Consider the following 17,218-nt stretch of genomic DNA (forward strand, 5'->3'; position numbering starts at 1 on the left):
AACAATCAATGACACCATACACAAACCCATACATACACACAATTTAGTTCAGACTACTCCTGTATTATATATATTCTCATACATTAAACTATACATAGAATATTTCCCCTCTATAATGAGAAGTTGCAGCTTTAGGCTACGGTGTGGGGGTATTAAAAACACAGATGGGACTGGATAGAATAAAACTACTCAGCAAACTTAAAATACATTGTGACAATAATGGTGCAGAAGACAGACTTCTTTGTTCAGCTTTATAGTGGTAGAGGTTCATAAGGTAGTGTGCTTGCCCTCATGCCCTTAAACAATTGTTTGACAGCCCCCTATATAAATCACTATGATAGGCAGTAAGTTGACGCCATCACTGCATTGCACACAGCTTTTACGCCTCTGCATGTGTGACAGTTCCCTATATTGAGTACCACAGTATGTGTCATAATACCCATCAAATCTAGCCGTCAAACACAGAAATGGTTCCAATAGTTTTACCCACCAAATCCACCATAGGGGACATTAAAATGACTTTGTATACGGTGAGGAGGCAAGTAGCCTAGTGGTTAGAGCATTGAGCCAATAACTGAAAGGTTGCTGGATTGAATCCCCGAGTTGACAAGATAAACATCTGTTGTTCTGCCTCTGAGCAAGGCTGTTCCCTGGGGAATGTCAATTAAGGCAGCCCCCTCCACCTCTCTGATTCAGAGGGGTTGTGTCAAATGTGGAAGACACATTTGAAGGCATTCAGTAGTACAACTGACTTGGTATTCCCTTTTTTGTGTAGGCTTGACGTTTTGATAACAACGTTAATCTCTCTCGGACAAAGTAACTTTTATCAATACATTCGCCTGTAATCATCCCCTCAAAATGAAACACTAATTAGCCACTAATGTGGCTATCATACAGAACTACAACACGTAAGGCCCATGTTTCATGAGCTGAAATAGAAGTTTCCAGAAATGTTCTATATGCACAAAAAGCTTATTTTTCAAAAATGTTGTCACAAATTTGTTTACCTCCCTGTCAGTGAGCATTTCTCCTTTGCCAAGATAATTAATCCACCTGACAGGTGTAGCGTATCAAGAAGCTGATGAAACAGAATGATCATTACACAGATACACCTTGTGCTGTGGACATAAAGTGGTAGAATTCATAAGGTAGTGTGCTTGCCCTCATGCCCTAAAACATAAGGTAGTGTGCTTGCCCTTATGCCCTGAAACATAAGGCAGTGTGCTTGCCCTCATGCCCTGAAACACAAGGCAGTGTGCTTGCCCTCATGCCCTGAAACATAAGGCAGTGTGCTTGCCCTCATGCCCTGAAACATAAGGCAGTGTGCTTGCCCTCGTGCCCTGAAACATAAGGCAGTGTGCTTGCCCTCATGCCCTGAAACATAAGGTAGTGTGCTTGCCCTCATGCCCTGAAACACAAGGCAGTGTGCTTGCCCTCATGCCCTGAAACATAAGGTAGTGTGCTTGCCCTCATGCTCTGAAACATAAGGTAGTTTGCTTGCCCTCATGCCTTAAGCTACAGACAACAAACACAATTGTATTTTATCGATGGCAATTTGAATGTACAGAGATACCGTGACGAGATCCTGAGACCCATTGTCGTGCCATTCATCCGCCGCCATTACCTCATGCTTTAGCATGATAATGCTCGGCCCTATGTCGCAAGGATCTGTACACAATTCCTGGAAGCTGAAAATGTCCCAGCTCTTCCATGGCGTGTATACTCACCAGACATTTCACCCATGCTCAGCATGTTCTGTATGCTCTGGATCGACGTGTACGACAGCGTGTTCCAGTTCGCACCAATATCCAGCAACTTTGCACAGCCATTGAAGAGGAGTGGGACAACATTCTACAGACCACAAGCAGCAGCCTGATCAATTCTATGCGAAGGAGAGGTATCACGCTGCATGAGGCAAATGGTGGTCACACCAGATACTGACTGGTCTTCTGATCCACGCCCCTACCTTTTTTTAAGGTGTCTGTGACCGACAGATCTGTATTCCCAGATGTATATCTGTATTCTTGTGAAATCCATAGATTAAGGCCTAATGAATTTATTTAAATTTCCTTATATGAGCTGTAACTCAGTAATTATTTGAAATGATGACATATTATGTATATATTTTTGTTCAGTGTAGCTAGTAAAAGGAACTTTTTTGGGGGTCTTTCACTTTGCGTCTGCAGCTGCCATTTTCTGTTGGGAAAGAGAAATGGACCATCATGGCAGAAGAGGAAGATCCAGACTCATCCACCATGGCAGAAGAGGAAGATCCAGACTCATCCACCATGGCAGAAGAGGAAGATCCAGACTCATCCACCATGGCAGAAGAGGAAGATCCAGACTCATCCACCATGACAGAAGAGGAAGATCCAGACTCATCCACCATGGCAGAAGAGGAAGATCCAGACTCATCCACCATGGCAGAAGAGGAAGATCCAGACTCATCCACCATGGCAGAAGAGGAAGATCCAGACTCATCCACCATGGCAGAAGAGGAAGATCCAGACTCATCCACCATGACAGAAGAGGAAGATCCAGACTCATCCACCATGGCAGAAGAGGAAGATCCAGACTCATCCACCATGGCAGAAGAGGAAGATCCAGACTCATCCACCATGGCAGAAGAGGAAGATCCAGACTCATCCACCATGGCAGAAGAGGAAGATCCAGACTCATCCACCATGGCAGAAGAGGAAGATCCAGACTCATCCACCATGGCAGAAGAGGAAGATCCAGACGCATCCACCATGGCAGAAGAGGAAGATCCAGATGCATCCACCATGGCAGGAGAGGAAGATCCAGACTCATCCACCATGGCAGAAGAGGAAGATCCAGACTCATCCACCATGGCAGAAGAGGAAGATCTAGACTCATCCACCATGGCAGAAGAGGAAGATCCAGACTCATCCACCATGGCAGAAGAGGAAGATCCAGACTCATCCACCATGGCAGAAGAGGAAGATCCAGACTCATCCACCATGGCAGAAGAGGAAGATCCAGACTCATCCACCATGGCAGAAGAGGGAGATCCAGGCCTCTCGGCCTCTGAAGAATATAAACGGCTGCTATCTGCACAATTGCAGAATGTTCTCACTGATGTGTAGGAAACATTAGCGCAGTTGAAGGTTCTAATGGAGAATCAGCTGTAAACCCGCAACAGGTATTTAGCATCACACCTGTCTGATAAAGTACTTAGGATGGAAACAGGACTTCCAGCCAAGGACATAAGACATGTTCAACATCGTTGATAAATACTTGGAACATTGCAAGGACTGCACTGTCTACTTTACCAAGTGAAGGGTCGAGGTGCTGTTTTTTGAGGATTGAGTGTTTATGATGCTTATGAAGTTGCGTATGAAGTTACACCAACGTGCACCTGGCTCAATTATTCCATTGTAGTGCAATCACTGTCAGCAATGTTACCATCACTTTCATTCATGTGATCCACAAGCTTTTTTTCATTAGCATCATAAAGACTGCTCCAGAAAATTCAGAATGGTCATTGACTCTACTGACATAGAAGTTGCTACTCCAAGTCAGATGGCTCTGCAGAAGCAAATCTACTCTGTGTACAGTTCAATGCCCTCCTACTCCTGGGAGTTGCACATAATGCGATGATAACATACTGCAGTGATCTGTATCCAGGATCTGTGTCGGACAAAGCCGTTGTCCAGAAGTCGGAGTTTGAGAAGATCTGGAGATGTCTGGAGGCATTATTTTGGCACCCAAAGGCTTCTTGATCTAGAGCTTGATGGCTGCTGGAGTCACTGTGAACATTCCTCCATTCTTGATAAATGGAAAGTTAACAGAGTGAGAGACATCTCACAAAAGACATAGCAAGAAATATAATCCATGCGGAGAGGGCAAATGCTCTACCAAAAGATTTCAATATCCTGAGATTCATTCCACCTTATCTGCATTGTTATAGTAATGTGCTGCTGGAGACTTGCTGTGCACTTGTAAACCTCCAAGACCCACTCATCAGAGAAGTAGCTGTTGATTGGAAAACAAGAACCAACAATGAGACATGAGGATTAGATGTTGAGGGACCACTTGTCACTTTGTCCAAGGTGGGTTTTTGTTATGATAAACAAGGTATTTTCTGTCCAGATAAAGATGTTGATAAGGCATTGAAAAAGACCCACCACTGACCAAATCTCAGACCAGTCTCTTTGATTTCCCATCCAATAGGAGTGCCGCTCTCAGGCCATGCGATGCATGGACATCCTGTGCCAGTGTGATCTGAGCACAAGCGTCAAGTTGCTGAAAATACAGCAGATCAAGCCTGTGGACGGACACGTCAGTAACTCATCAAATATGACACAATATTGTGTACAACAATGAATTTGTAGATATATCTGCACAGTATGTTTGTCATGTTTGTGTAAGGTTCTCATGACTTAAGATTGGATGTTGGTCCTTCTGTAGCTCAGTTGGTAGAGCATGGCGCTTGTAACGCCAGGGTAGTGGGTTTGATTCCCGGGACCACCCAAACGTAGAATGTATGCACACATGACTGTAAGTCGCTTTGGATAAAAGCGTCTGCTAAATGGCATATTATTATGTTGAGATGTACTCTCTCTCGCTCTAGTTAAGCAGTCGAGATGATTTTCACATGGTGTAACCTATCCAACTCTACTTACCTCTTATTTGGAATTCAATGGAACGAGGCAGAATGCCAGATGCAGGGATAGCAGGTAGCCCATTGCTATGCTTTGATGTTGGCAGTTAATTATATATATATATCGGTGTCCCTTCCACGGGACGGTTGAGCTAACGTTGGCTGATGCGATTAGAATGAGGTTGTAAGTAATAAGAACATTTCCCAGGACATAGACATGTCTGATATTGGCAGAAAGCTCAAATTCTTGTTTGTCTAACTGCGCTGTCCAATTTACAGTAGCTATTACAGTGAAATAATACCATGCGATTGTTTGAGGAGAGTGCACAATTTTGAACATGAAAAGTTATTAATAAACAAATGAGTCAATTTTGGGCGGTCTTGACACATTTTTTTAACAGAAATGCAATGGGTCATTGGATCAGTCTAAAACTTTGCACATACACTTCTGCCATCTAGTGGCCATAATCTAAATTGCACCTGGGCTGGAATAATGCATTATATCCTTTCTCTTGCATTTCAAAGATGATGGTACAAAACATTCAAAAGAACGGTTGTTTTCTTTCTTTGTATTATCTATTACCAGATCTATTGTATTACATTCCCTACACATTTCCACAAACTTCAAAGTGTTTCCATTCAAATGGTACCAAGAATATGCATATCCTTGCTTTAGGTCCGGAGCTACAGGCAGTTAGATTGTTAGATTTAGGTATGTCATTTTCAGCGAAAATTGAAAAAAAGGGGCGGATCCTTAAGAGGTTCATTTGAAATATTGTCTGTTCAAATTAAATATTGTCAGTTAATCATTCCACTTAATCTGGCTGGCTAGTTAGCTGTCAAACTAACATACTGTGCAGAGACTCCCTACATTACTACATTTGGTTTGCTTTGAGCAAAGCTTGAATGCAATACAAACTATTCTAGGAGCCTATTGTTTGCATATGATCTTTATTCATTGTTCACTAGTTTTTCAACAATGCCTGTGACAGGCAGGGATGACTGGGGCCTTCAGCAAGTAAGAGAGGGGTTAAGAAATGATTTGAACATCATAAATATAAATTCCCACTGTGCCCATGATAAAGTTAACTGTATTACTTTAGTTGGCTGCTTTTATCAAAACTTGTATGTAATGTAACCTATTCTGGGAGCCTAGTGTGTGTGGAATATATTTGGACCATTGGCTACTGACAAAAGGTGTGATGAAAACACTGATCTAGTGCCCCCTCCCCGCAATACCCAATTTGATTGGAATAAAACATCAAGGTAAGGTAAAAACTGATTTGTGTGCAAAAAAATATTTACAAGATCTTTACAGATGTTCACTGTTGCAGTGCCAACTGCACAGAACCTGTCTAGTCCAGCAATATGAGTCTGCCAGAGGTTGTCATGCTGGATGGGGATAGTGATAGAGGCTTTGGTGATCCACACAGCGAAGAATCAAGTGTCCATTCCAGTGATGTGGAGCTGCTTTTGGACCTCAGTGAGGATGCTCTTCAAGGAGGTGGTAAGAACCTCCCTCCTCTTGGATGTAAAAATCCTTAGACTTCACTGCCTTTTCAATGGTAACGTCCCTTGCACCATAGGGACACTTAGCCTCCACCACTGCTGTGGTGCGCATCCGACACTCCGGTGAGGCACCCAGGATACCAGACCCTGTGACCCAAAGCCCTGACTACTGGACATCCATTCCTGTGGACATTTTGAATGCCTTGATGCCCTCCTCTTCGTTATCTGTGCCCCACTTTACACACAATACCCCTTCCAACGTCTGTGATCTGAGGACCCTTTTTAGCAGCGACGGAGTAACGTGCTTGGCCCTAACCACTGCTCCCCAATTGCTGGCCGTCAACCTCCCTCACCTCATGGTGTGCCAGTTTGGGTTGTTGCGCTGTCTAGCTGTTGCCTGCCATGTAGCCTCTTGCAGCTCCACCGAAAGCGCCATGCCAGGCAGGAGGCCTGCGTGCCCCAGGTGCCCTTGTTTTTTAACAATGTCCGGTACAGACAGGGATGACAGGGATGGTAGTTGTTCTGGGACAGGTTCAAGGATTCATGCAATTCCATGGAACCTGCCCCAGAGATGGTTCCTTAGCCACTGAAGATCCTCCTCTGTGGGCTCTAGGGACAGAGGCTTGTAGTGTTTGTCCAGGTACAGGTCCTCCACTGATTGCACCTCGATGGGCACGGCTGGCTTCCTCCACTCACATTCCACATCTGTACAGCTGACATTGTGAACCGCATAAATAGCCAATGGCTACACTTATGAGCTTCACGGCGGCATTCACGTGGTAGTGAGAATCCCCTGGTCACCTATAGAGACCTGCCAAGAGGAAGGATGTTAAGTGCCACATGCCTTTCAATGCATGAGTTTAAACACTTTCAAATTCCTTTGTTTTAAGAAATGTGCAATATAAAGTTTGATTTGATTGATGACATTACAGTTGTAAAATATTGAATCAACTGTAATTTTCATGAGGACAAGTGCCATTTTTCCACAAACTTAATTGAGAACTTGGGATTTTATCACTTATCAATCATACAGTGGGAATGATCCTATTAATCAAGACGGTGTGAATGCATGTTTTTATTCACCTTTTTCACCTTTATTTAACCAGGTAGGCTAGTTGTACCATTCAGGATAAATAAATACTGTGCTCTGGTCATGCAACTACAATATAGGCTGGTTGTCAAAACAAAGTCAATAATTCTGAATGTCAATAGATTGTTTGATTCATTCTCATCAATTACAACATTCTAGAACTGAGTTATCACTCATCTAAGTCTGGTATACTGGGTCATCTGGTTAATGATTATATAATTGATTAAGTGTCTCTTTCCATGTAGAATGTTGACAGCTGTGTAGAACACATAGTATTGCTAAGATGCTCAAACTTAATAGCTACACTCACCGACACAGGATAAACTTTATCCCATGCTGGCCCTTACCCAGTGGTGGAAAAGTACCCAATTGTAGTACTTGAGTAAAAGTATAGATACCTTAATAGAAAGTTACTCAAGTAAAAGTGTCAGTCAACTAGTAAAATACTACTTGAGTAAAAGTCTAAAAGTATTTGGTTTTAAATATACTTAAGTATCAAAAGTAAATGTAATTGCTCAAATTGCTCAAAAGTAAAAGTAAAACTATAAATAATTTAAAATTAATTATATTAAGTAGGGGCACACTCCAACACTCCAAAATGATTTACAAAAAATGCATTTGTGTTAAGTGAGTCCACCTGGCCAGAGGCAGTAGGGATGACCAAGTGTTCTCTTGATAAGTGCTTGAATCTGACCATTTTCCTGTCTTGCGAAGCATTCAAAGTGTAACGAGTACTTTTGGGTGTCAGGGAAAATGTATGGAGTAAAAAGTACAACATTTTCTTCAGGAATGTAGTGAAGTAAAAGTAAAAGTTGTCAAAATTCTAAATAGTAAAGTAAAGTACAGATACCCCCGAAAAAAACTTAAGTAGTACTTTAAAGTATTCTTACTTAAGTACTTCTCACCCCCTCACTACAGCTGCACTTCTCCACATGGCCAGACTTATGGTATTTTCACCTTTTAATGCTTTTTAAAAATACCATAGTTGACATACTGTACAAACAATTATCCAGGCTAAGTAAAACTAAATGTTTTTTTGATCCACTGCTCCGCTAACTAGCTAGCTAAAGTGTAGTCAGTGGCTAGCTAAGACATAGAAAGGGGACATAAGAAGTTCAACACTTTATTCAAATAATTTCAACACAGCACATGGATTCATCATGGATTGCGCACAGAAGGTCTCTGATCTGCTGGTGAATGGTAGCTGACAGTGTTGGCTAGAGATGACGTGTAGGAGCTTCTTGAAGGAATTTGTAGTCTTGCAGAGGTCTTCTCTGTTGCTAATTAGCGGTCAAACTATTTTTTTGTATACTGTGGCAAATATATTAATAAAAATCACCTTGTCGGAGAGAGAATTACACGTTATTAAAAACGTCATGCCAAGGTAACCATACAGCTCAGCGTTCAACACCACAGTACATACAAAGCTCATCACTAAGCTAAGGACCCTGGAACTAAACACCTCCCTCTACAACTGGATCCTGGACTTCCTGACGGGCCGCCCTCAGGTGGTAAGGGTAGGCAACAACACATCTGCCACAATGATCCTTAACACTGGGGCCCCTCAGGGGTGTGTACTTAGTCCCCTCCTGTACTCCCAGTTCAACCACGGCTGCGTGGCCAAGTACGACTCCAAGACCATCATTACGTTTGCCGACGACACAACAGTAGGCCTGATCACCGACAGTGATGGGACAGCCTATAGGGAGGAGGTTTCTCAATGTGAGCAAGACAAAGGAGCTAATTGTGGACTACAAGAAAAGGAAGGCCGAACAGGCCCCAATTAACATTGAAGGGGCTGTAGTGGAGCGGGTCGAGAGTTTCAGTTTCCTTTGTGTCCACATCACCAACAAACTATCATGGTCCAAACATACTAAGTCACGAAGAGGGCATGACAACACCTTTTCCTTCTCAGAAGACTGAAAAGATTTGACATGGTTCTCCAGATCCTCAAAAAGTTCTACAGCTGCACCATCAAGAGCATCCTGACCGGTTGCATCACGGCCTGGTATGCCAATTGCTCGATATCCAACCGTAAGGTGCTACAGAGGGTAGTGCGTACAGACCTGTACATCACTGGGGCCAAGCTTCCAGCCATCCAGGACCTATATACTAGGCAGTGTCAGAGGAAAGCCCAAAAAATTGTCAAAGACTTCAGTCACCCAGACTGTTCTCTCTGCTACCGCACGGCAAGCGGTTCCGGAGTGCCAAGTCCAGGTCCAAAAGGTTCCTTAACAGCTTCTACCCCCAAGCCATAAGACTGCTGAACAATTTATAAAATGGCCACCAGGACTATTTACATTAACACCCCACTCCCCAGCACATGGACTCGGTACAGGAACCACCTGTATATAGCCTTGTTATTGTTATTTTATTGTGTAACTTTTTCTTTTCTTTTTTACTTTAGTTTATTTGGTAAATATTTTCTTAACTTTATTCCTTGAACTGCATTGTTAGTTTAGGGCTTGTAAGCAAGCATTTCACGGTAAGATCTACACCTGTTGTATTCATCATTTCACGGTAAGGTCTACACCTGTTGTATTCGGTGCATGTGACAAATAACATTTGATTTGACCAAATACATACTTCATTTGAAGTGTTTGGAAAAGTAACAATGTGAAAAATGAATGGTAGAAAGATGATTGGAACCATTTCCGGGTTTGAACACTAGGTTTTATGGGTATTATGACACATCCAATGTGGGGAACTATAATGGTGCTTTCAAGACAACTGGGAACTCTGAAAAAAAACAAGGTAAAATCCTGACATCAGTGATCTTCAGGTCTAGCTCTAGAAAGATGCCAGAGTTTCAGACTTCAGACAAGCATTTCACCAGTTGTAGCTAGTTTTTCTCCGAGTTCCCAACTGTCTTGAACGCACTCAAGTCGGAAGTTGCAAATTTCCAAGTTCCCAGTTGTTTTGAACACGGCCTACATCACTACAATAGGAAGTAAACACCCTCACTGCATTGAACACACCTTTTAGGCCTCTGCAGGTGTGATACACCCTGAAAATCTTGTCCAACCCGTTTACTGTGGTACTACTCTCGGCTGGAGAAAGAGTTAAGAGAATATAGACCATTGTCATGAAATGTGCTTCTTTGCTATTCAAAGAAATGTGCTATTCAATCGCATATAAAAATAATGACTCTTAATTTTCACTGAATTCAGATATTGTTGGTGCATCCCGGCATCCAAAGATACAGGACAACGTCAGGAAACCAGTTTAAGGTAAGAACTTTTGTGACATAGTGGTTGTCAGCTTTCATGCCAGTTACACTCAGACATTGCTTACAGTTGTAATGAATATACATTTGTCCATGTTCTCCCCAAAAATATGAATTTCTTAGCCACGGGATAATCACAATTTCTTCTAATTAAAAACACCTGTCTAACTTGAAATTGAGCTACTCAGTAGACAGTGAACAAAACATTAGGAACACCTGCTCTTTCCATAACAGACTGACCAGGTGTAAGCTATGATCCCTTGTTGATGTCATCGGTTAAATCCACTTCAATTAATGTAGATAAAAGGGAAGAGACCAGTTAAAGGAGGTTTAAGCCTTGAGACATGGATTGTGTATGTGTGCCATTGAGGGTGAATGGGCAAGACAAAAGAATGAAGTGCCACTGAACGGGATATGCTAGTAGGTGCCAGGCACATCGGTTTGAGTGTGTCAAGAACTACAATGCTGCAGTTTTTTTCACGCTCATCAGTTTCCTGTGTATCAAGAATGGTCCACCACCAAAAGGACATCCAGCCAACTTGACACAACTGTGGGAAGCATTGGCGTCAACATGGGCCAGCTTCCCTGTGGAACGCTTTCGACACATTGTAGAGTCCATGCATTGACGAGTTGAGGCTGTTTTGAAGGAAAAAGGGGGTGCAACTCAATATTAAGGTGTTCTTCAAGTTTTGTGCACTCAGTGTGTGTGTGTGTGTGTGTGTGTGTGTGTGTGTGTGTGTCAGATGGAGAAGAGGAACGTTCAGCGTTACTCTGGGACAACAAGGCGGAGGCGGTGGTGGGGTCTGAGGAGGCGTTGGAGAATGTTAGGCCTGTTTGAAATCAACCAGGAACATGAGTTCTACAGCTTCACCTGTCTTATGAAAGAGGGGCTGCATGCTGCCCTACAGACCAGCATCGACACACCAGGACCTGTCAGTAAATCTATAGTGTGTATATTATTGTCTATTTCAACTGTCGCACAGAATACATTTTTATACCATAGGAACTTACTACATTGACACAACTCTGAGAAAAGTACTGTACATACAGCACTTGCATTGTACAGATGTACTGAACAAAAAATGTAAATGCAACAACTTCAAATATTTTTACTGAGTTACAGTTCAGTCAATTGAAATAAATTAATTAGGCCCTAATCTATGGATTTCACATGGGAGGGCCAGGCCCAGCCAATCAGAATGAGTTTTTCCCCACAAAAGGGCTTTATTATAGACAGATAATGACCATACTGTTTAATCAGCTTCTTGATAATCCATCCACCTGACAGGTGTGGCATATTTTAGCAAAGGAGAAATGCTCACTAATAGGGATGTGCACAATTTGAGAAGCTTTTTGTATGTGTGAATTTTTTTGGGACCTTTTATTTCAGCTCATAAAACACGGGACCAACACTTTACATTTTTTGTTTTTTATATTTTTGTTCAGCAGATTTCAAAGTACAATGCAAGTACCTTTTCAAAGAGTTTCTTTAATAATCCCACAGCCCCCCCAATTGAATAAGATTGCCTTTTTTAACTAACACTCGTATTTGTCCTTTCCCCACTACTAGCACTGTCTTTGGTAGCTACTTTGAGGTAGCAGTTACTTACTATGACTGAGATATGTGGTTGTCCTATCGACAGTGCATTCGGAAAGTATTCAGGTCCCTATTGACTTTTTCCACATTTTGTTACATTACAGCCTTATTCTAAAATGTACGAAGTTATTTTACATACAATACCCCATAATGACAAAGCTAAAACAAGTTTTTAGAAATGTTTATACATTTAAAAAACAAATAGCTTATTTACATATGTATTGAGAACCTTCGCTATGAGACTCGATATTGAGCTCCGGTGCCTCCTGTTTCCATCGATCATCACTTGATTGGAGTCCACCTGTGGTAAATTCAAATTGATTTGGAAAGTCACAAACCTGTCTATATAAGGTCCCACAGTTGACAGTACATGCCAGAGCAAAAACCAAGCCATGAGGTCAAAAGGAGTTGTTTGAGAGCTCCGAGACAGAATTGTGTCGAGGCACAGATCTGGGGAAGGGTACCAAAATATTTCTGCAGCATTGAAGGTACCCAAGAACACAGTGGCCTCCATCATTCTTAAATGGAAGAAGTTTGGAACCACCAAGACTCTTCCTAGAGCTGGCCACCCGGCCAAACTGATCAATCGGGGGAGAAGGGTCTTGGTCAGGGATGTGACCAAGAACCTAATGTTCACTCTGATAGTGCTCCAGAGTTACTCTGTGGAGATGGGAGAACCTTACAGAAGGACAATCACGCCAGTGGTCAGAAGGAAGACACTCCTCAGTAAAATATGCATGTAATGCTGCTCTGAGTTTTCCAAAAGGCACCTAAAGGACTCTCTGACCATGAGCAACCAGATTCTCTGGTATGATGAATCCAAGATTGAACTCTTTGACCTGAATGCCAAGCGTCACGTATGGAGGAAACCAGGCACTGCTGATCACCTGGCCAATACCATCCCTATGGTGAAGCATGGTGGTGGCAGCATCATGGTGTGGGGATGTTTTTCAGTGGCAGGGATTGAGAGACTAGTCAGGACCGAGGGAAAGATGAACGGAGCAAAGTACAGAGATCATTGATGAAAACCTGCTCCAGAGCGCACAGGACCTCAGACTGGGGTGAAGGTTCACCTTCCAACAAGACAACGACCCTAAGCACACAGCCAAGACAATGCTGGAGTGGCTTCTCTGAATTTCCTTCAGTTGCCCACCCAGAGCCTGGCCTTGAACCCGATCGAACATCTTTGGCAAGACCTGGAAATGCCTGTGCAGCGACGCTCCCCATCCAACCTGACGAATGGGAGAAATCAAATGTATTTATATAGCCCTTTATACATCAGCTGATATCTCAAAGTGCTGTACAGAAACTCAGCCTAAAACCCTGAACAGCAAGCAATGCAGGTGTAGAAGCACAGTGGCTAGGAAAAACTCTCTAGGAAGGCCAAAACTTAGGTAGAAACCTAGAGAGGAACCAGGCTATGAGGGGTGGCCAGTCCTCTTCTGGCTGTGCCGGGTGGAGATTATAACAGAACATGGCCAAGATGTTCATAAATTACCAGCATGGTCAAATAATAATAATCACAGTAGTTGTCGAGTGTGCAGCAAGTCAGCACCTCAGGAGTAAATGTCAGTTGGCTTTTCATAGCCGATCATTAAGAGTATCTCTACCGCTCCTGCTGTCTCTAGAGCGTTGAAAACGGGTAGCACGTCCGGTGAACAGGTCAGGGTTCCATAGCCACAGGCAGAACAGTTGGAACTGGAGCAGCAGCACGGCCAGGTGGACTGAGGACAGCAAGGAGTCATTATGCCAAGTAATCCTGAGGCATAGTCCTAGGGCTCTGGTCCTCCGAGAGAGAGAATTAGAGAGCTCATACTAAAATTCACACAGGACACAGGATAAGACAGGAGAAGTACTCCAGATATAACAGACTGACCCTAGCCCCCCGACACATAAACCACTGCAGCATAAATACTGGAGGCTGAGACAGGAGGTGTCAGGAGACACTGTGGCCCCATCTGACGATACCCCCGGACAGGGCCAAACAGGCAGGATATAACCCCACCCACTTTGCCAAAGCACAGCTCCCACACCACTGGAGGGATGTCTTCAACCACCAATTTACCATCCTGAGACAAGGCCGAGTATAGCCCACAAAGATCTCTGCCACGGCACAACCCAAGTGGAGGAGAAACTCCCCAAAGACGGGTGTGCCAAGTTTGTAGCATCACTCCCCAGAAGACTTGAGACTGTAATTGCTGCCCAATGTGCTTCAACAAAGGTATTGAGTAAAGTGTCTGAATACTTATGTAAATGTGATATTGTTGTTTTTAAAATCAAAAATACATGCATTTGCAATCATTTCTTAACCCATTTTTGCTTTGTCATTATGGAGCATTGTGTGTAGATTGAGCGGGTGTGGGGACAATTTTAATCCATGTTAGAATAAGGCTGTTACCTGACTGGAAAAAAGTGAAGGTGTCTAAACACTTTAACTGTAAGTCCCTCTAGATAAGAGCATCTGCTAAATACCCATAGATTTTATTTTGTTGCATATGACAAACCTTTCATTGTGGGTTGATTTATTGTTTCACTCAGGATGAACTTTCTGCTGAACATTACAAATCGGAGCAGACTCAAGTCCACAAGGTGCTATTTAAACTATATTTACATGAATAACACTGAATCACTATTCGCATGGAAAACCAATTCTGACAATTTTACTGTCCATTTTAGTAAATGTTTTGTGGGACATATTTTTTTTGGATCCATGGTCCTCTGTTGCCTGTCCCTGTAGGACTATGAGATGCAGACATTTGCAGGACTGGTGTTTTCCAGCTTGCGGTACTCCCTGGACATAAATGAGGAGGAGTACAAGAGATCCCTCTCTTCAGACAGCTGCTATCTACAGTTCATGAGCAACTCCAAGAGCAAGGCTGACTTCTTCCTCACGTGAGGCCTACTGAAGGACAACATAGATTAAATGTGTTTATTTGATGATCTCTATCTCAACTCTTTAGTTGCACATGCAGAAAAGGCCTTTTTTTAATTATTTTTTTAAAACCTCCTTAAGGAATGACAAGAGGTTCTTCCTAAAGACACAGAATAAGCAGGAGGTGAAGTTTCTTCTTTCCAACCTGATGGCATATATGGATCACTTGGAGAAATACCCCCACTCGTTGTTGGTCAGGTTCCTGGGTGAGATAGAAAATATCACATAAGAAATATTGGGTACAATGTCACCTGTTGCATATCATTTTGTCAGCTGTGCATGCTCTTTTCTTATTCCAGGTCTCCATAGTATCCAAGTACCAAATGAAACAAAGGTGATAATAATGAAGTACACATTCAAACACAGCTGTAAAAAACAACAACTATTTAACTCTTCTCTTAATCTTTCTCAGAAGTATTTCATTGTGATGCAGAGTGTGTTTTACCCGGATGAGAGGATTGATACAAGGTGAAAATCTTTTGTGATTTAGTTTAAAAAATCTCTTTCTGGATTGTGTGTTGACAATTTTGTCTTTGTCTCTTAGATATGACATTAAGGGCTGTGAGGTGGGTAGGTGGACTGACCCTGCATCTACTGGAAGCCCAGTTAAGATTCTGAAGGATAACAACTTTGAAGGAAAGCACATCATTCTGGGTAAGAGCCTGGTATGCCCTGTATCTGCCAGCACCTGACGGAATGGAGAAAGTCACATTTTATTGTTGTTTCCTTGTGTCTTATGACTTAAACAGAAAGGGAAATAAAGTGTCATTCACAAAGGTAAAAACCCATGCATTCCCCTAAGAAGTAAACGTTTATCATGTGTTGACAGATCAGAAGAGCTCCTGGCTTGTGGAACAGGTTGAAATAGACACAGCTTTCCTCCGTAGCCTCAATGTGCTTGACTACAGCATTCTGCTGGCCCATCAACCCTTGCACAAAGATGAGCTGGATGGGAAGCATTCCTTTAGTAACCTTATTGTGCGCACTGAAAAGTAGGTGTTCAGTTCAGTGGCGCACAATCTACTGTATGGCAAAAAATGTTACGGAGTAGTCTTTATTGCACACTCCAGACATGCAGTTGTTGCTCAGCTAATGTAAGGTAACACAGTGAGAAGACCATTTGGTAATGAGGGCTTTTACTCTTATCCTAATGTAAGCTGATTGTTATCTCTCTTCTTAATCAGTTCTTACATGCTCTTTCCTCTGCAGGTCCATGGCCCAAGACAGTCGAAAAGAGGAAGATCATCCCACTAGTCCATTGTTGGGGGGAGACTCTTTTCGACTGGCATCAGCCACAATAGACAGTGGGCCAGACCATGTTCAGGACACAGGGGAGCACTCTGGCCATTCAATCCACTGCCAGGAGATAAACCTGCCCTCTGTAAACAGTACAGATGCAGAACTCCATGAGTTCCATGCTCATCACCGTAGGCTGCTGCCTAATTTCAAGAACTCTGTGCATGTCATAGATGGGCCAGAGCTGCGCTACTTTGTGGGTATTGTAGACATTTTTACTGTGTACGGTTTGAAGAAAAGGCTGGAGAACCTGTGGAAGAGTGTGCGCTTCCCTGGCAGAGCCTTTCTACTGTCAGCCCAGCTACCTACTCCCAGAGGTTCTGCCGGTGGGTAAAGGACCACACCAAGTAAAACGGGGACACTGTGTCTCTAGAAATGCATCTATCTAGATAATCTGGGCATTTTTTTCCCCTGTTTTTGTCGGTAACAGTATGAACAATAGGTGGCACCACAGCTTATGTTGTAGTGGTGGTAGCCTATTTCAAAATACAGATACAACACACAATTTAATTACGCAATAAGGCATGAGGGGTTGTGGTGTATATGACCAATATACTGTGGCTATGGGCTGTTTTTAGTCACGACTCAACGTGGAGTGCCTAGATACAGCTCTTATATTGGCCATATACCACAAGCCCCCAGGGTGCCTTATTGCTATTTGAAACTGGTTACCAACGTAATTAGAGCAGTAAAAAGAAAAGTGTTGTCATACCCATTGTATGTCAGCCAATCAGTATTCAGGGCTCAAACCATCCAGTTTATACTTGTTATTAAATGTGTTCATATTATTATGGTATTCTGTGTGTTTATATAAATCAATTACCAACAGGAATTTAACTGAAGATATATTTTACCCAAACAATTATGTGCCAAGTTTCTCAGAAAACAATCATGCACGAATATGTATGACATTTTCTTGCAATTAGTCGTGAATACAGAATCAA

General features: G+C 42.6%; 1 protein-coding gene across 3 annotated transcripts; it reads left to right on the forward strand.

Annotated features, from left to right (window-relative positions):
- Nucleotides 1–10,193: 10,193 nt before the first annotated feature.
- Nucleotides 10,194–17,106, forward strand: LOC124034436 (phosphatidylinositol 4-phosphate 5-kinase-like protein 1). 3 transcript variants are annotated; one of them, XM_046347649.1, is made up of 11 exons: nucleotides 10,194–10,284; nucleotides 10,394–10,453; nucleotides 11,193–11,396; nucleotides 14,585–14,635; nucleotides 14,784–14,938; nucleotides 15,060–15,184; nucleotides 15,278–15,312; nucleotides 15,391–15,446; nucleotides 15,523–15,632; nucleotides 15,808–15,970; nucleotides 16,188–17,106. In XM_046347649.1, the coding sequence occupies exons 3-11, from the start codon at nucleotides 11,193–11,195 to the stop codon at nucleotides 16,606–16,608; spliced, it is 1,320 nt and encodes a 439-aa protein (XP_046203605.1). In that variant the 5' UTR covers nucleotides 10,194–10,284; nucleotides 10,394–10,453; the 3' UTR covers nucleotides 16,609–17,106. The 3 variants fall into 3 exon arrangements, with proteins under 3 accessions (XP_046203605.1, XP_046203607.1, XP_046203606.1); XM_046347651.1 differs by having other exon boundaries at nucleotides 11,193–11,381; XM_046347650.1 differs by having other exon boundaries at nucleotides 10,247–10,453.
- The last annotated feature ends 112 nt before the right edge of the window (nucleotides 17,107–17,218 follow it).

The sequence above is a fragment of the Oncorhynchus gorbuscha genome, linkage group LG04 (genome assembly GCF_021184085.1).
Source record: "Oncorhynchus gorbuscha isolate QuinsamMale2020 ecotype Even-year linkage group LG04, OgorEven_v1.0, whole genome shotgun sequence".
NCBI classification, from domain to species: Eukaryota; Metazoa; Chordata; class Actinopteri; order Salmoniformes; family Salmonidae; genus Oncorhynchus; species Oncorhynchus gorbuscha.

Bases quoted from the DNA above. Each gene is read 5' to 3' on its own strand.
- LOC124034436 (XM_046347649.1), top strand. From the start codon at position 11,193: ATGGAGAAGAGGAACGTTCAGCGTTACTCTGGGACAACAAGGCGGAGG. The intron at 14,636-14,783 runs GTGCTATTTAAA...CTGTCCCTGTAG, and splicing joins AGCAGACTCAAGTCCACAAG to GACTATGAGATGCAGACATT. The intron at 14,939-15,059 runs GTGAGGCCTACT...AACCTCCTTAAG, and splicing joins AAGGCTGACTTCTTCCTCAC to GAATGACAAGAGGTTCTTCC.